Source organism: Marmota flaviventris, chromosome 3, assembly GCF_047511675.1.
Source record: "Marmota flaviventris isolate mMarFla1 chromosome 3, mMarFla1.hap1, whole genome shotgun sequence".
NCBI lineage: Eukaryota > Metazoa > Chordata > Mammalia > Rodentia > Sciuridae > Marmota > Marmota flaviventris.
Window position 1 is genome coordinate 76,245,285 of NC_092500.1, and position 25,651 is coordinate 76,270,935.

Genomic DNA, 25,651 nt, shown 5'->3' on the forward strand with positions numbered 1-25,651 from the left:
ATCATTCTTCTCATAGTGTAATGTAGGGGGATCAGTGTACATTTTCTGATTTACTTTATTTCATGAATTTATAATATACTGTGTCTCCAAAGACTTATTTGCTAGTGGAGAAATAATAATTCAATTTGATATCTACTATTATAAAATCATGAACAAAGTCCTTGGAAGAATAAGTAATTAAGTCAGCTTGGGGAAAAGAATTATAAAGGTGCCAGTGTGTGAGGTGGGTCTTAAAGAATTACAAATAGGTTTCTAGGTAGAGAAATGGAGGACCACCATTCTATATGGGGGAATTTATGTACAATGTATGATGAATTAAGGTATAAAAGTTGACTAAGAAATGATGAAGTGTTAGATGTAGCTGGAGGTGACTTGATTTGAGGATGGAAAGACAGGAAGAATCCAGATTGGGGAAATTCTTAGATGACAAGCTAAGAATGTGGAAATTTTTTTTTCCTGGGGAAAGACTGACATTTTAAGGTAGGTAGTTACTTGTGGTATTAAGTATAATATTTGTTCAGAAATCAGAATCACTAAAAAAGTTGGAAATCACAAGAGCCAACTGCAGTAGAGATTTAAGAAATATGGGATTGAATGTAGGATAAAATTCTGAAAAGAGGTTAGGATCAAATATAAGATCAAATTCTGAAGACTGAATGGTCCACTGTAACTGGAAATAAGTAAGTTGTTGGTGCCATTTGTGGGAGTAGTTTTAATAGTGTGAGAGAAGAGAAGCTAAATGGCTGCTAAGTGCTGAGGGAAAGATTCAGATATGAGAAAATGAGGACAGCATTTGTTTCTTCATCTTAAAATTAATTAACAGTTTATAACATACTCTGTTTCAAACCTTCAATCTTCACAAACTAGGTACATCAAATTACATTTTTTATAACTTTGTAATTATCTACACACTATATTTATTTGTAATTATCCATAATTCTTAGATATATAGATATAATAATTACAGGTAGATAATTTATAATTATCTGTTATATATAGATATATGTTGTTATCTACATAAATATATAAATAATATCTTTTTAAAATATAATATTTCTGTGTAATATTAGAATGCTCTGTCCTAAACATTTATGGCATAAATTTTATGGAATTTTTTAAAGAAGCAGTTTCAAATATATCTAGTTGTGGAATATTAAAATTCTACAAGGCTTTGTGATTTATTTATATTAATATTAATCAAATTGTTTACCTTGATAATTTCTTAGTGTTGGGGCTAGATGAATATGTTTAATAGTCATATTTTCTACATAAAAATACTAAAAAAAGAAGATATTTAAAATATTCAGAGTTGTAAACATCAGATTCTTTTTTTTTTTTTTTTTGGTTTGCTATTTCTCAGAAGGACTGTTATATTTTATTTCTATGTAATCCCAATAATGAATAACAGTTTCAAAATTGAGACTTGTAGTTAGATAAATTTGAGCTCTTTTTCATTTTAAGCAAATGAATTGGCTTGGGTTGGTACTTCATGTGAAAATTTTTGACAAGTATAAATTTAGAGATTTGGAGAATTTAAAATCCTAAATTTTTGAAGAAGAATTGAAAAGCAAAATGCATCCCTAACTTTAAAAGTGTAGTTAGTCCAGTTGCATGCATGCGTGGAAGACCATCCCCTCTCATGTGGGAATTTCTCAGACCTGTGCTAGAAAATTGCCATCGCCTCCATCAAGTGCAAAGAGTTCAGTATGTCTTGATGACAGTAAAACCACTTCCTCCACCCATGCAAACAAGTGGAACTGGGCATCATCTATGTTTCAAACAGATCCTCCGTGCCATTAGCAAGTATAATAACCAGATGAGTATAGGTTGGGAAGTGAAGGTTAAAGACATGCAGAGAGATATTGGCATTCTAAAATTGGCTGTGAGATCTGCAATTCAAATGGCACCTAGGTTTTCTTTGTCTGAAATTAAAAGTATTTTAATGGTCAACTAAGTTACCTGATGATTATAATAATTTATTTGAAACTGTTAAGGCACATATTTCAAAGAGTAGTCTAGTGCATATCTTCATTTAGATCACTGTGTTTATTTTGATTTGTCTTATTACATGGGGTTTGTTAACCTTCTCATAGTATAGCAGCCATAAAGCTAGAGGAGAGCAGCAGCCTGGGGTTAATTAGGTGGCTTTCAGCAGAGAAAAACACTGAGCTCATGTACTGATGTTATATTGGAATGAAAAGGGGTAATGGGAGTTTCCAAATGAATTAATATCTGAATAGAGATTGAAAACATAAGGTATTTAGGCTTGTAAAAGAGTTGCAAATTGAGAGATTGGAGAAGAGTGTTGAGAAGGAAGCAGTGTCTTATAGAAGGGATAGAAGCAAGAGAGCACAATGCATACCTGGTTAGTGAACCTGGTTAAAATAAACCTCACTACAACCATTATTGGAAATACTTTAATGCAAAAACGGAGCATTGCAAAAGCACAGTGTTGCATCAAAGGGTTTTAGGAACCTGATCAACTTTGTATTTTACAAATATCACTGATTGTACAGTGAATGGAACAGATTGCTGGGGGCAAGATTTGACAGGCATATATGAGGAGACTTTTGTAATATTCTAAGTAAGAGAAAATGATGGCTTTAATTAGGATGATGTAGATGAGGAAAGAGAACTTGGTGGACTGGAGAGCTATTACAGAGATAATTGATAGCTCTTGGAGATGGATCAGATAGGTGGAATAGGACAGAGGGAGAAGTTATCATTTAGCTGAGATTGTTATTGGTTGTGTTATTTTGGGATTGGCAACAATAAAGATGGTCATTCTCCCAAAGAGAATTGTTTTTCTTTTTTGGGGGGGAAGGGAGGGAGGGTGGTACCAGGGATTGAACTCAGGGACATTTGCCCACTTAGCCACATCCCCAGCCCTACTTAGTATTTTATTTAGAGATAGGGTCTCACTGAGTTGTTTAGCCCCTTGCTTTTGCTGAGGCTGGCTTTGAACTCATAATCCTCCTGTCTCAGCTTCCTGAGCTGCTGGGATTATGGCTTATGCCACTGTGCCTGGCAAGAATTAAGGTTTTGATATCGTTTGTTCTGCATAACTGGATAAAATAAAGTTAGAAAGATGAGAATATTAATGTTTAAAAACACCACGTATCCAGAATATGTGATGCCAAAAAGCTAAAGCCATTACTACTGTGGGCTGTTTATATAGTGTAAGAACATAGTTTATTATGAGGAATTGTTTCATTTTTTTATACTATCATTTTACAACAGTACAAAAATATTGTTTCCTTCTTTTTCTTTTTTATATGCAGTATCCTACACTTAGATCTAGCAGGAATCTTGAAAGAAATTATAGTTTCCCCCCAGAAGTGAAGAAATTGTTGCTCTAAGAGAGGATCACATGATGTCTGTGAGTGACATTAAGTAATACATTTCAAGCCTTCTGATGGCTACTCCATTGCTCTTTCCACAGTACCTGGCTCACTCCATGTTGATTATTATGCTACATTAAAGCAAACACTGCTGAAGACTTTGTCAAAGAAAAACACCAATGTCACAGAAGAAAGGGAATCCTTGCTGAAATAAAAACATTATTTTATTTACATTTTTTGGGAGTATGGAATTCTAGGAGTATGGATTACTAGGGTTGCAGAAGTTCACTTATTTTTCAGAATTATTTCCTGTCCATTTATTGGGCTTTCATTTCAATAAACTGGAAAGAGTTTAAAGTCAAAAGATCTGGATTTAGGCTTGATTTTATCATTAAGAAGTGGATGAACTCATTCTTCCCCTATAGACATGAGTTTTATTAAAAAAAAAAAAGCCCATAAAATGAAAGACAAAAAACCCAAGTATGTGGGAATAGATTTCTTTAAAGTCCATTCCTTACACTGTCTTTATTATTTTATATTTTCCATCTTTGGTTTTCTGTATTTACCATTTTTAAACTGCCTCTTTTTCTCCACAACGAATAGGAATCTCTTTAAAAAGTCTAGTAAGTTGTTGGTGTGCATGTCCAGTGTGATCCATGCCCAGTATAGTCCTGTTTATAGAGTGAATAGAATAGGGACAGATTTTGGGCTGTGCTGTTACGAACATATCACTATATTTACTTTCCTTTGCAAATAGGCCTGAAGTTAGAAAGAGAAGACAGAACAGAAAGGTACTGGAGTTTGGAGCAGTACCTTGGATATGGGGTGACTGTGGTACTATGGTCTTCCAAGTAAAGGGAGGAGAACTCATGATAAATTACTGGGTTTTGTAGAGAAAATAATAGAACTTCTATTTGTATTTATTTTTAATAAAATTCTGGATATATATATATGTATATATAAAACTAATAAATACAGATGTACATACATATGTATATGAATAGATATGCATATTTAAATTATGAGCATGTACTTAAACATGTTAAGCTGAGGGTAGATAATGGTCAAATAAGCTTGGAAATCACTGATAAAGAGTTTGCAAAAAGCTGAGTCAAGGTCATCAGAGTATCAAGATAAATATGTTCTTAATAATTTCATTTTTGCTTATGATGATCACTGGAAATAAATAGAGGAAGCCTAAAATAAAAATAATAAAAACAGGGGTTGGGGCTGTGGCTCATTGGTAAATACTTGCCTAGCATGTGTGAGGCACTGGGTTCGATTCTCAGCACCACATAAAAGTAAATAAATAAAGGTTCATCCACAACTAAAAATAAATATATTAAAAAAAATAACAAAGGGGCTGGGATGTGGCTCAAGCGGTAGCGCGCTCGCCTGGCATGCGTGCGGCCCGGGTTCGATCCTCAGCACCACATACAAACAAAGATGTTGTGTCCGCCGAGAACTAAAAAATAAATATTAAAAAAAAATTCTCTCTCTCTCCCTCCCTCCCTCTCTCACTCTATCTTAAAAAAAAAAACAAAACAAAACAAAAAAACAAAACAAAAACAAAAACAACATTTTGGTAGCAGATTTTATTTGACCAAGTTGTCTATTGCTTACAGAAATCAAGGAAAATTATTTACCTGAATAAGTATTTAAGATGAATTTTATACTCTTCATGACTTTTGGTGATTGTTAAGCAATTCATTGGAATTGTTAAATAAGTAATCTCATATACTAAAATTTATTCAGAGTAATTCAAAATTTACTTAAACTTTTCACTTAAAGGAGCAGAGGATAATTACATTAGTTTTTTAAAAAAAGATTTGGCCAAGAGTTTTTAAGTCATATTATTTGAAGATTTCTTTTTTAAATTTTATTTTTACTCATTGCTTTTCACAGAATAAGACCACAGCTTGCCAAAGAAAAGATTGAAGGATGCCATATTTGTACATCTGTCACACCAGGAGAACCTCAGGTCTTCCTAGGGAAGGATAAGGCTTTTACTTTTGACTATGTGTTTGACATTGACTCTCAGCAAGAGCAGATCTACATTCAATGTATTGAAAAACTAATTGAAGGTTGTTTTGAAGGATACAATGCTACAGTTTTTGCTTATGGACAAGTAAGTTCCATGTTAATTTCATAGGAGTTGTACCTTTTCAGAAATGTCAATTAAATTGTACTATCATTTTTGTTTCTTGAGGTTATGTTGAGGTTGAACATTTTTCTCTTTTCTTTTGTTCAGACTGGAGCTGGCAAAACATACACAATGGGAACAGGATTTGATGTTAACATCACTGAAGGAGAACAGGGTATTATTTCTCGTGCTGTGAAACATCTTTTCAAGAGTATTGAAGAAAAAAAACATACAGCAGTTAAAAATGGGCTTCCGCCTCCAGACTTCAAAGTGAATGCCCAATTCTTAGAGGTAATAATCTAATTGTGTCACTGATTTCCTTTAAATTTTATTCTTAAGGCCATAGCCCTATGACTTTATATTGTTGGCTTCTAGTACAGTGCTTTGTAGATAGTACCAGTAAATGTTGTTCAAGTAAGTTAATATTAGATAGTTAAGTACACCTTACTTATAGGCAATGATATTAGCATTTAAGATAATGAACACTTTAACAATGCACATAGCGTAAGAGTACAATTAATATTGTTTATTTCAGAATCTTTCTTTATCAAGGATAAATATAAATGAAAATTACTATGATAATTTAGAAAGGATCACAAAGTGTTGGAAACTCAGTAACTAAGACCAAAAGGGAGGGGGAGCATGTGAAAAATAATAGGATTACAGCAGTAGCACTAATCTGGCTGCAGAGGCTGGTCTCTGCAAAGACAGATGTGTCAATTCAGTCCTAAGGTTGGGGCAAGTTTTGATTAATTTAAGACAGTGAGGGGCTTGACAGAAGAATATGTAGGATTTGAGCAACAGTGTAGTGAACTGAACCTGGCATTATAATTCTGAGTCCTTGGTCGAGTGTGTTTTGGTCTAAATCACCTGATCCATAAGCTAATCATTTTGCTCAGTGGAACATGTTGTTCAGCTGTATTAAGTACAAAGTAGAAAACTTAATTCAAGTTAATATCATTTATCTTACTGCTAGTTTTAATGGACACCCCAATTTAATTAAAAACCATAGAGAATACATGTATGTGTTTCTACCAAAAGAAAGGTAGGTAATAGTGAAAAAAGAAAAAGTGTTCTTCCTTATGTTCATACATTATGGAGTGTATGTTATGACACTCATGGAACAATTTCTACCAAAATCAAACTTCTAATATTTCTTCATGATAGCTCTATAATGAAGAGGTCCTTGACTTGTTTGATACCACTCGTGACATTGATGCAAAAAATAAAAAATCAAATATAAGAATTCATGAAGATTCGACTGGAGGAATTTATACTGTGGGAGTCACAACACGTACTGTGAATACAGAATCAGAGGTGACGTTTATGTTGTAGCTGAAATATAGCCCTTTTGGTTTGTTTTATTTAGCCTGCATAAGATAAAGATTTGAAACTTGTGTCCTTATATGTATGGAGTTAAAATCTTATCTTTTTTCCTTATATTTTTAAAGCAGGACATACTATAAAAATGTCAATGTTATAATATAGGCAGTGACTTTATGACTTCAAAAGCATCAAGGCACTGTATGTATAGTTTTCTTTCACAGATAGGGTTAAACAATTGATGATGAAGGATGAGACCACAATCCATTTGTACCTTTTGGTGTAACATATATAGATAAGAGTGCGACTTGACTCCTAAAGGAAAACTTAAGAAAAATTACAAAATCCATAAAAAAATTTCAACAGAAGACAAGAAGAGATTGAGTAAATTCAAGTTATTGCTCACTTTGTGCCAAAGTATTCTTCTGTAACCATTTTGGAATGGAAGCTGCAAAAGTCAGCAAATGACAAACAATGGAATCTCAGTGTTTTCTCCTGTTTAAAAAATAATACACCATTATTCTGAGAAGTTCAGCTCAAAAAGTGCCTGAAACTAAAATGAAAATATGAAAAACTGCATCTTTTACATTCCTTAATGTTAATGGGGTTTAACCTTTAGCTCAGATGTAAAATTTCTCTGCATTGTGTTTAAATATAGCTCAGGTGAAGCTTTCTTTTCGTTTCCAGATGATGCAGTGTCTGAAGTTGGGTGCTTTATCCCGTACTACAGCCAGTACCCAGATGAATGTTCAGAGTTCTCGTTCACATGCCATTTTTACCATTCATGTGTGTCAAACCAGAATGTGTCCTCAAGTAGATGCTGTGAGTTTTGATAGTTTTCATTTCTTAAACTTTCAAAATTATTTTCTGATAATTTAAACATTGCAGGAATCTCAGTAGAGTATGTGGGCATGGAGTAATGAGTGCAGTTACCCAAGACACTTTGGCTTTGAGAACCATGTGCTGTAGGTTTCCTTTCTTCAACATAAGCAAAGCCTTAGATGTTGATATTGGAGTTTTACCTATTTGGAAAGTAAGTTCTTTCCAATATTAGGTTTCAAATTTCCAGCAGACACGTTTGCATTTATTTTCATTTGGCTTCATGCCTTCTTTTTCGGTTGTGCTTATATAGGTATATGGGATAAGGACAAGGAGAAGTTAGAGGATAGTCATGTTAATAAAAATACTTTCACTGTTTACCTTACTTGCAGGAAAATGCAACTGATAATAAGATGATTTCTGAATCATCACAGATGAATGAATTTGAAACTTTGACTGCAAAATTCCATTTTGTTGATCTGGCAGGATCAGAAAGACTGAAGCGAACTGGAGCTACAGGCGAGAGGGCAAAAGAAGGCATTTCTATCAACTGTGGACTTGTAAGAATAAAGCTGTGTGCCTGGAATATATCAGGGCTTTACTCTTGTCCTTTTCTTTTTTTACAATATATAATACCCTCTTATGGAGATCTTTTCATGCACACAACTGAGAAATAAAAGTTGCAGTAATTTATTAGTGATTCAGTGAATCTTTGACATCACATGTAGACTTTTCCCCTTTCCCCCTCACATTGCAGGTTTTCTTTATGTGTGTAAATTTAGTTGTTAAATTTTACAATATGTGAAGAAGGTGTGTTTACATATATATATATATATATATATATATATATATATATATATATATATATATATAACATATATATATATATATATATATATATAACATATATATATATATACACACACACATATAATTTAAATTTTTTTCTATGTTTAAAGTAAAAATGTTAGATATTTTATGAAACTCAAAGAAGCTTTTTGCTAACATTTAATGACAGTTATTTTATTGGTTTTGAGAATTAGAGTCAAATGATTTTAGTAATGATTTTTTTTTTCAAAATGAAATTTTTATAATTATATTAGAAATTAACTTTAATGCCATGCCACCTAGTGGTATGTTGATTGGAAAACACTTGTGCTTGAGTTGGTTTAAGACTTCCATTATGTGGAAGAAAATATTTTAGAGCAAATTTTGCTTACTAAATTTTTTCTTTATTGTCTTCATTATAAAATTGGACATTTGTTCCTGCATAAAAGTAATAGCATCACTAAATTTCTGTGGTGCTGACAACATCAGGTTGTGTGCTTTCTGCTTTGCTTCTCTTCTACCCTGGATGTGGGGTCTCCAAAAATATGTCCCCCATCCTTTTTTAATCTTTGCTCAACATTTTGCTCATATATCAATGTGACCCTGGTGTTGGGGCACTGCAGCCCTCCCAATACCATGATACTCCACCATATATTTGCATGTTGTGTAAAAGGGCATGACCTGGATCCTGGACTTTGTGTATTGTTTTAAATTTCTTAGGAGATAAAATTATGTTGGTATTTACATGTGGGTTGTCAGGGAAAGATAAAGTCATTGCTCTGCTTTCCTGTTTAGGCTGTTGAGGCATGTTGAGACATATCTGATAGTTTCATTGTGACCAGTGCTTAAGACTATAACTAGCCTGTCTAGAAAAGGAGGATCAAGACACAGTACAATCCTGATGCCCCTCACTGTATGTTTTGGTCATAGCAACGACATAGTTATAGATATTTGTATTACTGAAGGCTAGTGTGGCCAGTTTTAGATAATGCTTATCCTGTAAATGCTAGCTCATAGACAGTAGGAAAAACAGTATGGGTGGCAGGAGTAACTGTAAACTTCAGCAATTTGACTCATTATTCATATTATTTTTTTAAAAAAATGAATGCATAGCATATAGTTTCATTGTTATTTCTAAGGGTAGTTTTACTTTTACATGAATTTCTAATTCAGAAAAATCATACTGATACTTTTATTGTAGTTAAAGTATATTTTAGCCACATAAGGAGTCTATATTGCAACAAGAAAGTTTCACAGGACTGTTTACTAACTAAACATTTTGTTTCTTAATTGAGTTGAGAAGAATTTACAACATGAATTAATATTTTATGATAATATTTATATGTATATGAAAAGTAATACTTATATATTTTGAATATTATCAGTGATTAGTACTTAATATAGAAAACTTTGAAGTTTACTTTATATGTACTTGAAAATACAAATGTAAAACAGATGTTCTCATATTTGTCATGTCTCCATTTTATTTTCTATAGTCATTCTTTATTTAAAAGTGTTATAATTAGTAAACATATGTGATTTTCTCCTTTCTCTTTTAGTTGGCACTTGGCAATGTAATAAGTGCATTGGGAGACAAGAGCAAGAGGGCCACCCATGTCCCTTATAGAGATTCTAAGCTGACAAGATTATTGCAGGATTCTCTTGGGGGTAATAGGTATGCATAAATGACTATCTTCTATATTACTAAATTTTAATTATTTGTTATTTTTTAGTAAATCTATAATGTGATTTATAATAACTTCTTTTATTATAAAGCAAATTAACAGGACAATAAACTAGTAGTTAAGTAACAAGCGAGAGTCATTATGTTATTATTTCATATAAGCCTTATAACATTCCTTAAGGGATTATTATTCCTATTTATAGATAAGGAAATTAAAATCCAGAGAGGTTGAGTAATTTATCAGTCATTTAATTTGTAAGCAAAGTTTACAATATGAGCTGTTTCTACTATACCATTGTTTCTGTTTTAAGTACTTAGCACACAGTAGATGGTAAATAAAATAAATAAAATTTTGTTTAAAAATTAAGTGTTATCTTTAAATACTCTTGAGTATTTTTGTTGAACATATTATTGAAGAATCTCCTCAAAACTCAAACTTTTTTTATATACAGAAAAATTTTTTAAATGTCCACTGTAGGAAATATAGAATTGTTTACTGGTTCTCAACTTTCCAATCCTTTGCATTCTGACATGGTTCATTAACTAAGCACATCCTTTTGGTAAAGCATTCCACTTGTAAATGTCAACACTTTGACTTCCCAACTGGAAATATTTTTGCATTTAAGGCAATCATAGTATAATTCAGGCAATGATAAACAAGCACAGCAAATCTATTTTACAGTGTTTTTTTTTTTTTTTTGAGAGAGAGAGAGAGAATTTTTTTTAAATATTAATTTTTTACTTTTTGGTGGACACAACATCTTTATTTTATTTTTATGTGGTGCTGAGGATTGAACCCAGCGCCCCGCATGCCAGGCGAGCACGCTACCACTTGAGCCACATCCCCAGCCCTTTACAGTGGTTTTGATGGTCTAATGATTCATTTACTGAAAAAAAATCATTAGATACTCTACAATAATCTGGTAATTAAACTTCAAACTTTCTTTATGAACAACGATTATTCAAAGAATTTTGGATAATGTTAAATGTATTTGATTTGAGATCAGTTTGTTTTAGAAAAAAGGTTTTTATAGAAATAAACAGCATTTTTATATTTTTTTCCTTTTATGTAATATTGGCATTGTCTTAAGTCATTTCTTTTATAGTATATCCTATGTGTGGACACAGTTTTGCATCCATGTTGCATATTTCTTTTTAGTGTTGTACATTTTCAGTCCGAATTTCAGTATTAATCTGATCAAAATTTTTTATTATAACTATACAGAAATTTTTGTTTTAAACCAAATGTACATTTTTCTAGTTTTTAAAAATTGTGGTAATTTGTTGTATTTATTTCTTAACTTAAAAAAAAAGCAGAGATGTTAAATGACTTTCCAAGTATATATACTTTTGAGTACTTTGCTTCCTTTGAAAGGTTGCTTGCTCTTTAAGCACTCTAAAATTTTTTTACTGCAGATCTTGAATTCCTGTTGAGTTTTAGACAGGCTATAGCCAAATAGTCTCAGACGTCACCTGTTTCCTTAATGAATGGTAATGTGTCTGGGGAGATGAACCCTTCTAATTTTACTTTTAGTGTGCCTCTATTTCTGCTTTAAAATGGTAGGATTGAATTTCTAGTTGAAAAGCATTGTGCTTAATTTAAATTTCAGAAAGCAAAATATCTTCATTTTTTAAAGCTTATACAAATAAAAGAAAATTTTAATCAAGGTGTTTTTATTGGAAATAAGCTTCATATATTTATGTTAATAATTATGTGTCTTACAATTTTTTTAAACACCAGTGACTTTTACATATTTATAATGTTTAGCATTACAAGTTTATACCAAAGATTCTAGAATATACAGAAAAATATAAAGTATGGATAAAAATCAGCTATATTTCTGTTGCCTAGAAGTAACCACTGCTAACATTGTGATATATTTTCTTCCAGATGTGTACTATAAATTAATATATGACATATATAATATAGCATGTTTAAATGATATCATTTCTTTTAAAACAAAATTGAAATTATTGTTTGAACTTTAGAAATAAATAGCTTTAAAGTTTTCTTTGAGTTTTTCCTAAATAAAATCAGTTTTGAAATTTGTATCTTTTGGTTTTGCTTAATATATCAACTTTTCCCTATACAATTGATTTTAGCCAGTTCCTCACATTCCTGATTTTTGTCATTCTTATCAAACTTTTCAAGATCTTAGTGCTTCTCAAAATATTTGTGAAGGGCACGTCCCTCACCCCTCCCCATTTAGTGGTGGATTAATAAATATTGTGCATGACTGCACTGTTTACCCCATTTATGACTCACCATGTGAGTTTGAAAACACTTAAACTGGTTTGCACTCTATTCAGTGAGATGAGTTCATTGATTACAGGATTGATTACAGAAAGTTCAAGTGTTAAGTTTCTAAAATGCTTATTCTTAATTTCTGTATTTATTGTGGAAAAATAATAAATAGCAGAATGGCACTGGACTAGGAACCATACTTTGAGTTCTAATTAACATCCATAAAACCTCCCTTTTATTTGATTACTTTATCTTCATCAGAAGAGAGAGAGGCAGGAGTTATTTCATCTAACTTATCTGCAATAAATATTAGGTAGACATGCACACCACAATTATTAATGACCTAATATGGTACAAATATTGTGTTGTATATTAGGAGGCTACAGATTAGAATTGAAAGGCACTGATTTCTACCAGGACAGGTGAATTAGATCTTTAACTACAGTTCCTATCCATTGTTTAGTTAGAAAATACAAGTGCCTAACAGAACCTCCTTTTGTTTCATTGACAGAAAAAATAGCTGTGGCAGGCTAAGCATTTCACTAGACCATGTTTTGGTTAGCTAAGCAATTTATCATGACCATAAACTAATGTTTCTAGTGTAATATTTTCCATTTTTTCCCCTAATATAATCTGGTTGGAAACTATGGAACTTTGATAATTCAATCACAAAAGATATATTATACTGTGAAACATAAGGATATAATATTATCTTTTTGTGTGATTAAATGTTGTGTAAAATTATTTGCTGACTCAAAAGTCAAGATATCAGTGATCAAATAAAAGGAAGAAATTTCAAAAATATTGACATATTAATAAAATTATTTTGATATTCAACTTATTAATATTTGTAGATAGATTAATGTTAGCTTATTGCCCGTATTGCTTCTGAAAGTTTCTGTACAGAAGTGAGAAACAAATGCATGTGTTTGTACTTTCTCAAAGCATGTGGGTCAAAGAAGAATAATACAAATTAATTTTCCCCAGTATTACCTAAAAACCAAAATCTTTTCCTTTAAAGATTAAATATGGCTTTAAAGCATGGGGGCTTTTAAACTTGATTTTATTTTTAAGTTAGTAGCATCAATCCTTTAGTATTTCAAAGAAAAGAAACTATTTAAAAATGAATATATCAGCATTTTATTTGCTTTTATATGTAAACCTAATTACTATTTGTAACTTTCAGCCAAACAATCATGATAGCATGTGTCAGCCCTTCAGACAGAGATTTTATGGAAACCTTAAACACTCTGAAATATGCCAATCGGGCTAGAAATATCAAGAACAAGGTGATGGTTAATCAGGACAGAGCTAGTCAGCAAATCAATGCTCTCCGTAGTGAGATCACGCGACTTCAGATGGAGCTCATGGAATATAAGACGGTAAGCAAATGGGGTTCTTCCATTTTGTGATACATCTGGGGCTGGCTTGTGTGTATACAGGGACGCCATTTTGTGATGGTTTGCTTTTTGTGATATGACTCTGGATTCACTTGGTTGTAACAGTGGAGGTATCTGGAAGTAGGACTCGCTACTTTTCCTTGTGGTTGGTATTAATGATGTTCAGTCTAATCTAACCAACCATTTGTTCAAAATACTTCTTATCCAATCAGGTTTTTTTTTTTTTTTTTTTTTTTTTTTTTTTGTGACTAATGCACCATGAAGGGTTGTAGCAGAGGGGAAAGGATCTTTTGCCTTGGGGCTGCTAAGATAAAGAGCTCTTGGTTATAGAATTGTACAGTTCTGGAGTTAAACAAAACTCTTGTGTATTTAAGGCTCCTCAACAAACAAGAAAATGTATATTTTTTTCCCAGGGTAAAAGGATAATTGACGAGGAGGGTGTGGAAAGCATCAATGACATGTTTCATGAGAATGCTATGCTACAGACTGAAAATAACAACCTGCGTGTAAGAATAAAAGCCATGCAAGAGACGGTTGATGCATTAAGGTCAAGAATCACACAGCTTGTTAGTGATCAGGCCAACCAAGTTCTTGCCAGAGCAGGTATGCCTTTGCGTGTAGAGGGATGAATGAGGGATTAACTTCTGGATGGCAGGGAACATTGTGTTAATTACCTAGAGTAGTTGAAGTAGAAATGCCAAATGGTGTGTATCTAATCTGTGATTTTAAGTTAAATACCTCATTTTAAAAAATAATAAATTCTTCTACAAACAAAATATGTCCTTTGCATCATATTATCTTATGGTCTGCTCATCTAAATTAGGATAGAAAATTTGCTTTAGAATTGTGCTTTACATTACTGTTGCTTTATCGTCAAACTTTTTTTCCCTCCTGTTTTGTTGACCAGAAAAAAAAAACAACTTTATTTAAAATAAAATTTTAATTTCATATTTTATTTTGCAGGTGAAGGAAATGAAGAGATCAGTAATATGATTCATAGCTATATCAAAGAAATTGAAGATCTCAGGTATAGTTTTTCTAAGCATAATGCACATGTTGGTACTGGATTTTACAATATTATGGTATATCTATTTGTTGGCTTATTGTACAGCAGCTGTTCATGGTAAATTTCAGCCCTTTGGACATATTAACCTTAGAGGACTAGGTACTTGCCTTTCCCACAATGTCATATTTCAAGCTACTGTCCTCATCTCTCTTCCCATATTATCCTCCTATTCTTATTGTTATTCCCTTCACTGGTTGCTTACCTAACCTGATATATAGTACAGGCATAAAAGATGTTGATAAAGCTGTCTTTGGTGTCTTTCCTGACTTTGCTTCTTTCTCCATAATATCAGTGTCTACAAAGTAACCTCCAGATTTTTGAATTTTCTATTAGTCTTGTTCCCTCTTCTTTAGCCATTCTTATATGAGTGAATCATTACCTGTCTATCAATTATGCCTGCTTCTCTTTGGTACATTCATTCACATGTCATGCGTTGTAGAGTACATGCTCACTATATACCAATGCCATGCCATGACATAAACAGTTTAGGTAGGGCATCATATACTAATAGTAACACATAGTAAATAGAATGACAGAATTTAGAAAAAAGATACCCAAGCATGGTGTGGGAATGTTGAGAAGACCAGAAACCCAGATTGGGGAAATAAGGGTGGAAAAGGAGGTCAGGGACATTAATTAATTATTTTTCCATAAGATTTTAGGTTCCATGGTTTGCCCTGATGACTGAACTATTTTCCCTTGAAGTAAAACTCTAGTCAGCTCCATGTGGAAGCATCTAAGTTCAAATCTCCCTTGGTTACATATCAAGTAACCAGGTAGGAGGAGATCATCTTTTGCAGCTGCCCTAACTTGTCCCCATCTTGCATTTGTCTTCTCTTTCCCCTCTCTTCTTCTTGCTATTCTAGAGGTATTGTGATAAATATTGCCTCCTCTGTTTCTGGCTCCATAGGGCACAACAGATCCCCTAAGTGTTTTAAAAATCAAAACCAAATGAGAAGATATCCTAATGTGGCAATAGATAGTTATTCAAATAAATATAACTTTTATTTTATGTGTGTGAGTGTATATATATAATTTTTACTTTCTGTTTGGCAGAGGACTTTGGGGCCTTGTGTCCTGCTCAGAAGTTAAACTGGACTTGGCATTTTCTACCTTTCATTGACTGTGCTTTTCCCTGGCTACTGCTCAAAATTCATTCTTTGACCAACATTTTTTCATTCTGTAGACCCTATCTTTACCATTCCTTGAAACACAACTGGTATCTTTGTAAATTTCTGAAGATCCTCTTCCATCAGTGCTTCTCCTTAGCTCTTTGTTTCCTTGGTGCTGGACAGTTGTTAGGGCTGATTGCATGTTCTGCTTCTTGTAGTCTATTTCTTCTTCTCCACCCTGTTATTCTAAGGTTGTACTAGGCTTGATCTCATTATTGAACAAATGACATGACTAGTATCTCTATTTCCTTGAAAACTGCCTGAGTCATTTCTACTCCTTTTAGTGGCTGAAAGCAGCATATAGCCTCTTCCTTCTTCAAGATTTTAAATCCAGTTCTTAATCCATTTTGAGAACAGATGTGACTCATGAGCCCTGAGTTCAAGGGTTGATCAGATCTTTCCTGGTATAGGTTAATACCTTGTTTCAGGTTTCCAACTTTGATGGCTCTTTAATTAGATGTGTCCCAACCCTGGAGAGTAATCTTCTAGAATCCCAGCATTATAATTTACTATGTAAAATAATTTACATATGGGATAAGCTTAAGTTAAACTTGAATTCAAATTGGATTACCTGGATTAAAATTTAAGATTTTATTTATTAATAAGGTGTATGACCTTGGCCAAGTTACCTAACATCTCTGCACTTTACTTTGTTCATCTGTAATAATGACATAATACCTGCTATCCTCACAGAATTATTATGGGCTCAAATCAAAGAAAAACATCTAAAGGTTTTAAATTGAAAGGTATTGTAAAGGTCTAATTTTATTATTGTTCAGGTCCAAGTTCTCACATTCTGTTTTTGCCTTCTAAATTCTACTTCAATCCGTATTTCTGTCAAAAACTTGGTCTCATGAAGACTTTTATTCACAGCTGCTTAAACTTCATGCAAATTTATATTGATCTATTGCCCCTTGGGAATATTTCTATTTTAAGTCTTATCATTGTATCATAAAATAATAGTAGTTATCTATAAATAAGTTTCCATGTCATGTCATGTCATGTTATTTATTTATTTATTTGTCATAGTTGGACACAATACCTTGATTTTATTTATTTATTTTTTATGTGGCACTGAAGATCAAACCCAGGGCCTTGCATGTGCTAGGTGAGCACTATACTACTGAGCCCCAGCCCCAGCCTATCATGTTATTTTTTAAATCCTTGTATTTTTGAGTTATTAAATTTTTTGTAGAGATTTTTGAACCTGTAGGAAAATATAAAAAGATAAAATTACTCATATTCTCACCATTCCAAGAACTAATGTTAATATTTTGGTATATATCTTTAGTAGTTTTTCAATATTTTAATAAAATTAATGTCAGAATTTATATGCTACTCTGTGTTATTCTGTTTTTTTAAATGTGATACGATATTATGAGCAAATGTTATTAATTATTTTCCTGAAATTGTTTTTATGTGGCTCCATATAGTACTATCATGTGATAGTGATTGAGTTTTTAAGTCCCCTATTACTAAATCATTACTGTTTCCAAAGTTTTGATAAATTCTTATTATTTGTTAAATAGAGTATTAGTAAGGCTAGTTTTAGATTCATTATGTCATAGATTCTCATAACAATCCTAGGAAAAGTATCTACCTTTATCTCCATTTTATCAAGGGGAGAGAGGGGCTTTTAGAGACTGATGGCCCAAGATCCAGGGAGTGCAGCTGAGATGCAAACCCTGTCTGCCCCTTTTCAAGGATGTCTGTCTACTTCCTCTCATGAATCATTGTCTAATCTCCTATTAAAGGAAATGTGGGAAGCAACAAGTGTGAGGGTAGCTGAGTGGGAAGAGAGAGAAAGAAAAAGGAGGGGGAAAGAGAGAGATATGTTCCCTCTATAGCCTGTACAAAAAGTGGCTTCTGTTAATGTAGTCTGGGGTTTATGGAAGTGAGCCCTAACATTTTCAGTGTTTATCAGCAGCACTAGAACCAAAGAAGCATTGAATATGCCCCTACCAATGCAAGCTTTTAAAATCAGGCAAAACCCAACAAAACACAAGTCATCTTTCATCACATAATAATCAAAACAATTCATATACAAGTCATTATTTTTTTGCTGATTTATTGTTTTTCATTCTTAGCATTCATTAATATGGATCCAGGCCTTGTGCTACATTGAAAATCTAGGAAAGCATAAAATATTGCTTGTAGTTTTCTGTTGTTTGATAATCATAAATCATGATTTTGCTTTTCCAAAGTTAACCTGAGTCTTTTTTTTTTTATTACATACAAGACAATAGTGGAATGCATTACAATCATAATTATCCATTCACAGCACATTTTTTGTACTTAACTTGCTTTCTTGATTAAAAAATATCAACAGTATTATATTCAGAATTTTCTTCAAAATAACTTTGAAATCTTTATATATAGATATTTAACCATTTATTTTAAAATTTAATTAAAAACTTTTTTTTTTTTTTTTTTTTTTTTTGGTCCTGGATAGAAACCAGGGCCTTATGCATGCTAAGCACACACTGTACCACTGGGTTATACCCCTACCACTATTTAACCACTTAAATATGCTAAAATTGTTGTTCTACTCCTACATGACACCAGATATATTAAACAACAAAAAAATGTTCTTAAAAAATGTGTGGGACAATGATGTGAAACATATGTTCACTGATATATGTATACTCTGTTTCTAGCTGGTTTCAAGAATATCATAAATAATTTTAGTAGTGAAAGAACACTGAGCTGACTGTTCCTTTCAGAGCTTAAAGATTGCAAATAATCTTGCATTTTCTTCTGAAAAAATATGAGTATAAAGCAAATGTGCTTAATAATATAGCGTTAAGGCAGGGGTAGGCAGTATGTTCTTCTCACTATTGTGCCAAATTAACTTTGAAATTCTATTGTATTGAAGTAGACAATTGTGTTCTTGATGGTTTAAATCAATACATGTAAAGGTATTGGCTTAGAGTTCTCTCTGAATCCTTTTTTTTAAGAGTTCAGGATCTTTTAGGATCTTATTATTCTGTGTTTTCACTTACTGCTGCCAGTATGTATATTACTCCCGTTGTTACTAGGATGCCTGAGCAGACAAAAGCATGTTTTCAATTATCAAACTGGGGTTTCCTTGGAGATACCATTTTTCCCACGCCACATTCAGAACCAGATGTCAGTCTACCAGTTAGGGGCAAATTTGACTGAATATTCTTTGTAAGGTTTTGGAAGTGCTATTATTGTATGATGAATGAGCAACTGAGACTGTGGGGTCCAGGCTGCTTCTATATTTTAAATTTAAATAATGAGTTTGTAAAGCCAGAATTCAAGTAATTACCACTGGCTTCTGAAAGTATATAGAGTTATTTTGAGCACTGAAGAGTGTGATTTGAGATTGATATTTATACTTATTCAGTTGGAATTTTAAAATGTCTTAAGTATTAATATTTGTAAGCACAATTATTTTGAAAAACTAAACCTTCAACAACCTTATAGCTATGTTGAAAATAATTTCAGAATTATTTTTAGCATGCAAAACAACTTATTTAAAATTTTCCCTATTTATTTCTAAAGCAGTCAAATTTATAGAAAAAAAGTAAATGGTTGGTTGCCAGGGGCTAGAGAAGGTGGGAAAGAGAGAGTTAATGTTTGATGGGTACAGAGTTTTGGTATGAGAGGATGAAAAAGTTCTGGAGCTGGTTGTTGGCCACAGTTGCATACGGTAGGGATGTGCTTGGTGTTGCAGAACTGCACACTTAGAAATGGTTGGGGTGGTACATTTTATGTTATATATGTTTTACTATAATAAAACATGTTCCTTATTTAAGTATATTTTTGTTAGGGCAAAATTATTAGAAAGTGAAGCAGTGAATGAGAACCTTCGAAAAAACTTGACAAGAGCCACATCAAGATCGCCATATTTCAGTGGATCATCAGCTTTCTCTCCCACTATATTATCTTCAGACAAAGAAACTATTGAAATTATAGATCTAGCTAAGAAAGATTTGGAGAAGCTGAAAAGGAAAGAAAAGAGGAAGAAAAAAAGGTAGTATTATAAAATCACTGTTATGTGAATACCTGTTTTTCTTTTCAGGATATTTTAATTTGTGATTGCAATGAGTATACACAGTAAGTATTTTCCCATATTAAAGAAATAATTTAAGTTAGCTGACAATGATAATTATACACTTATTAATGGATTATCTCTACTTATATGTAAGGAAAATAAATTTAATTTTAACAGTATGTTAATGAATTTTTATTTAGACTGTGACAAGATAATGTTACTATTAGAATTTTTTTATTTTCAAATAGCTGCTTTTGCATTCCATTCATTTTGCTTTTCTGCAAAGCTCACTGTACCATTACAATTCAGTGTTTCATTTTTTTCCCCATTTCCTAATACAATTAAGTAGTCTCATGGATATTCTAATTTCTGTCTAGATTAGTTTAACTAAAGGCTAAACTAATCCATCAAAATGTCATTTAATGTCATTTGGTCTTTTAAGTATTTTTCTGCAGGGCTTCTAATTTGATCATGTGAACATTATCCATGCTATATCAGGCTGTCTGAATCTTCCAACAAGGAGTTACTCAGCTTTTCACCACTGTTCTAGGCCTTTTCTTCTTTGCATCATGACATTTCTCTCTGAAATCAACTGCATGTAAAGAAGAGGAATAAAATAAAAATTTGACTACTCATAGTGTGTGAATGGTTAAATTCTCATAGTACTCACAAATTCTTTTATATGTTCACACATTGATTCTATAGTGCAGTCAATATGGATAATAATGTGAATATATTTTGAACATGCCAGTCACATTTAATCATTTTGGGCTAGATATTCAAAAGCAGGCGAAGACCATTTCATTTGCCACATGGTTTTTTACAGGGGGAAAGCTTTATAGAATTATCATTGATACAATTCTATTTGTTGCTTTGCTCAGTTTATTTAGAAATTTTATTTAGGCACCCAGGCATTTCTTCTTTGAACAAAGTTATAGGAAGTTTAAACTCTTCAGATTAAGTCTGCTTTGTTTTTGTATTAAAAAAGAATGATTAAAATAATTAATGCAAGGAGTTGCACTTTTATGGTTAGGAGGCATTGAATCTTAAGATACTAATGGCTTAATAGGTGCTTTTCATGGATGACTGATTATGACAGAATTAAGAAATATATAATGATTACTTCTCCCCTTGTGGAAGGCAATTAAAACTGTAATAATGATCATAGGATTATTGAAACTAGTGTTACTCAATATTCTACTTGAATGAACATGAGACTTAGGCATATGACTTTTCATTTACTTGTAAAATCCAATCTGTAGGTGGTCAAAATGTCAAAAGGTTTGACTTGTTTTTAAACCCAAGGTAGTTTGTATTTACGAATAATAAGTAAGTAAGTATGAACAAGTGTGTACTTTTCAAGGTCATGAGCCTTTTCCTTTGAAGTTAAGAGATATTGCTTTAATAGCTTGTGACTATGAATAGTGAAAAACAGGAATCCCAATAAAAATGCTGGTTTTTATATTTTTATAGTGGGTGATATGTACTCAAAATCAATATCTCTGGTTAAGGTTGTTTTGTGATAAAGCACGGGAATAAGCACTTTTGACTGATAAACTTTACTAATGGGAAAATACTTTAGTAATAAGATATGTCCTTGTTTCTTTATTTTGGAACTCCTATCCATTGTAAGGTAAGCAAAATTTAAATTAAATAGCAGTTACTTCAAGCTGAACAATTACAATTCAGTAAGTATGTTAGTTTGTAAAAATAATTCTTATGATAAAGAAAACAGTAGGTGTTGATAATTATAAACTCACTGAAGGACTGGATTTAAATATAAAACCTAAATGAGGAAAATAAGTTATTTCCTAACAAATAGGGGTATAATTGGAGATAAAATGTTTGTGAGTCAAAAGAATAAGCCAGATAAGAAAACTTAAAATGAGAAAAGCAAATTAATATTTCCTAAAATTTATTATCTTACCGAGTGCTTTATAGACCATGTTTACATAAGTGTGACACTCTTATAATTTGTGAAAATAGAAGATTTATCTGGAGATAAATTTTATGAATTCATATTATTACATACACAAATTTATAGAATTTAATGAAAGTTGTCTTACTACACTGTAGACAAATGTTATGGATTGAAAATGAAAACCAATTATTTTACTCAGGTTGATAAAGCATTTCATTCATCACTCTTAGATCTCAGTAACTTTTAGATGTATGTAATATAAATTCCTATTTTAAAACATTGATCAGCTCTCATTTTAGCCAAAGGATTGAAACAAAACAAACACACAATGAGCCAAGAGCCCCAGAGTGTTCAGAATAACTGCAGCTGTGCTAAAGCTAGTGTTTAGTCTTCCTCTGGAGCTTCTTGGAGGCCATAGATCCTGCATGGATTTATTGATTTGGGATCATTTGCATTGTAGACCTCATGTTCATCCATTTTGTCTACAAAAGAGTACACTGCAAAATTTGGGCTCTGCTTCAATTTGCACAGATAGTTTAATGATAAATTAATTGTTCAGAAGTTGGGACTAATTTTTATAAATGCATGGTATTCGGTATATTCGTATGAAATAATTTTTGACCAATTTGTAGTGTGGTAAGAGCAATTCAGATGGGAGCAGGAAAAAGCAAAAATAGAAAAAAAAATCTTTCCCTGTCTTGGGTATAGGCCAGCCTTTGGGGGAAAAATGTGAATTTCTGCTTTACTTGTTCATTTTTCCTGATTCCCTATGTACCCTTGCTGCCTCAGTCCATTCTCTTGTGCACACTAGTTCTCACATCATTCTGCCCTATCCAGAAGTGCTCCACATTTCAAAATCATCTGGTTTTCTCTTCTCATCTCCTTGAATTCAAACCCAGGAGCAAAGCTGACTAAAAGAATTCATACTGGGAAAATGGTTGATAAGAGAGGACACATTAATCCAGTGAAATTTCAGACAGTGGAGCCTAGTGAAGAAGAAAACCAAGCAAAGTAGGGAGGATGTTTTAATCCTCCTTCAGCTGAGAATTCCTAAACCTGTCTGGGGCTTGACCTTTGGCATAGACCGTTCTGAGCTGTCATGGCTGTCACAGCTGCTTACCATTGGATCTGCATGTTGTTTAGAAGTTCTTGTCTTTGAATTTACTGTTTTGTGTTGCTGGTTTGGTTTTAGTAGCTGCGAGTTCTCTGACAATGTAAAAGTTAGTAGGAAGAGTGGCATTTTTATGTGAGAAGCTGAATTTGTATTCAAGGAGGATGCCAAAAATTAATTGATCTACACAAAGGCAGATATCCTCTTCTGTTATCATTCTTACCAGAGCTGAAACTGATAGTTAGTATGTGGGGTTTTAAGTGCACTTCTAATTCTTTGGCCTTGTTTTTGTGGACCTAAAAAGAAACCAGGGGTTTAGGTAGAAAAAAACAGGGGACTAACAAGGCTCATAGATGCGCTGTTAACTAGGTTATTTGCCTCTGAATGATTGCATAGACAATGTTACCCATTTTTCACTTATGTAAATGTTAGAATTGTTGGCAAAATTTCTCTTTCAGCATTGTATTTGCACCAAATAAAATAGAAACTGAACTCCTCTAAGATATGGAGAAGGTGTTGGATTATCAGTTTATCTCTGCCTCTTCACTGTCTTTTTGAAATATTGATTGCAATATTTTTTAAAGGCCAAATTGGAGAGACATTTAAAATTGATCTGCTTTTTGGTTCATGCAATCTATACATTTTAATATAGTTCTCTTTTGTAAGGTAAACAAAAATTCTTTATATTGGAGTAGGAAATTTGGGCTTATAATTAGAGAACCATATCTTTTTAGCCATTGTAGCTCATTATCATCAGTATAAGCCTAGTTTAGACTTAAAATTTTATGTATATAAAAAATTACCATTCACACATTTAGTTCCATGTTTTTGGATATCTAGCTTTAAATGACTTGCAATAAAATGAAAACTTCTCTCATCCTTCAGACTGCACTATATTCATATTTAGTGGTGTTGGGTTGAAACTCTAAAAGCACACAAATTTCTTAAATGATGGCTTACTTTCCTTTTTCTAACTGTTATACTCAACCATTTGATCCCTGGTTAATATCATTCTAGACTTTTTTCTTTTCCTTTTAGAAAGATTGCTAGTCTTATCTTGTAGTAGCAGTATATGTTGATTGTTAAAAAAAATCACAGACCAAAAAATTAAAAATTAAATGCAAGCATACACAGGATAAAATTTAAATGAGAAGAACTGGCTTAATGAAATAAATCATACCTACCCCAAGCTCAATCTCTTCATTTTTAAATATTGATGATAACAAAGAATCATTTTGGAATTCTGGGCAGAAATGCACTACATTCAGATTGCTATATTCTTAAATAGAGCCTAGCACCTACTTTTTGTCTACATGACAAATAATGAAATATAGTATATTCCATTGAGTATAGTGCCTTCCCTGCAAGATTGTGTATGAAATATTCCTTAAGTTATATTTCAAAGTCTATATCTACAAATTTATATTTTTTCTTATACATTTTGCTTAAAAAACTTACTAATGGAAAGCACTATAGTTTCCATTTTATTTCCACTTTGCCTTAGGTATGCCCTTTTGGTAGGTAGTTTATGATAGTACAGTAAAATCCTTAATCCCAATGTTATGAGACTTTATTTTCAATTAATAAAATTATAGTTTTTCACTGATATCATAACAACCATATTCATTTGCCTGTATACCGTTTCATGTATAATTTTGATAGAGAATTTTAAAATTTAGATTTAGTGATGTTCACATGTAGTATATTAAAACAAAAAACAAGTTTTTAAAAGTAGCATTCTAGTATGTAGTATTAGTATTTTCATATTCTGGTATAAAGGCATTACTTTGTGAAGATTTTTAATGATGCCATTAAATGGTCTTTTGTAAAGATTTAAAAGAAAGAGACTATCTCATTGAAAGTGGGCTTTTTTGTGGGGGGAAATTGAGAAAATTGATCCATTTCAAAATTTAAAAGCAACGGCATCTACATACTCATACTACTTATCAATTTAGATAAATTGAGACTGTACATTTTACTACTGAATAATTTCAACTGATAGTCTCTGTTTATTCTTCCTAGATAAAATGCTACTTGATTTTCTGCTTATTTTTTATTCATACAAAATGTATTGCCTTTTTACTGTGTATTGTCCTTTGATGATATCTTTTAAAATTTATTTTAAAGTCTTCAAGCTCATGTATCATTTTTACCTTCTTATCACTTTCGCTTTTTACTGTCTGGTTTGTCCTTCATTGGCTTGGCCTTCCAATACTGTGCCTCGTGATTTTGAAGGCTACAGAAACTTGAGGAAAGCAATCGAGAAGAAAGAAGGTTGGAATATTTCCCAGGTTTTTTATTAAAATGTTGTTTAAATACTTAGTTGCCATTAACAAGGAAATGTGTTATAGATTTGTAGATTGCTTCAGACTAGATTAATTGTATACTCCTAAAAATATTAATGATTTTTACAGAAACAACAAAGGTACCCAAAACATTTTTAAGGTACATTTTTAAGAATAAAAACTTCACTAGTTACTTAAATTAAAATCCAGGTAATTTTATGGATTTTTAGAATAAACTGTCATAATTATGATGATGACTTAACTTTTATAGTACAAAAATGAGCAATACCCT

General features: G+C 32.1%; 1 protein-coding gene across 9 annotated transcripts in view; it reads left to right on the top strand.

The window, feature by feature from the left end:
- Kif21a (kinesin family member 21A) overlaps positions 1–25,651 on the top strand; it is a 147,578-nt gene that overhangs the window by 69,317 nt on the left and 52,610 nt on the right. For 5 of the 9 annotated variants that reach the window (XM_071609978.1, XM_034636583.2, XM_071609973.1 and 2 more), the window contains exons 2-12: positions 5,247–5,469; positions 5,593–5,775; positions 6,652–6,801; positions 7,495–7,629; positions 8,019–8,186; positions 10,014–10,129; positions 13,570–13,765; positions 14,197–14,386; positions 14,747–14,810; positions 19,818–20,021; positions 25,310–25,348. In XM_071609978.1, the coding sequence (XP_071466079.1) occupies positions 5,247–5,469; positions 5,593–5,775; positions 6,652–6,801; positions 7,495–7,629; positions 8,019–8,186; positions 10,014–10,129; positions 13,570–13,765; positions 14,197–14,386; positions 14,747–14,810; positions 19,818–20,021; positions 25,310–25,348 (1,668 nt within the window). The remainder of the gene's footprint in view (positions 1–5,246; positions 5,470–5,592; positions 5,776–6,651; positions 6,802–7,494; positions 7,630–8,018; positions 8,187–10,013; positions 10,130–13,569; positions 13,766–14,196; positions 14,387–14,746; positions 14,811–19,817; positions 20,022–25,309; positions 25,349–25,651) is intronic. The other 4 variants (XM_071609972.1, XM_071609979.1, XM_071609975.1 and 1 more) reach the window with 1 other exon arrangement.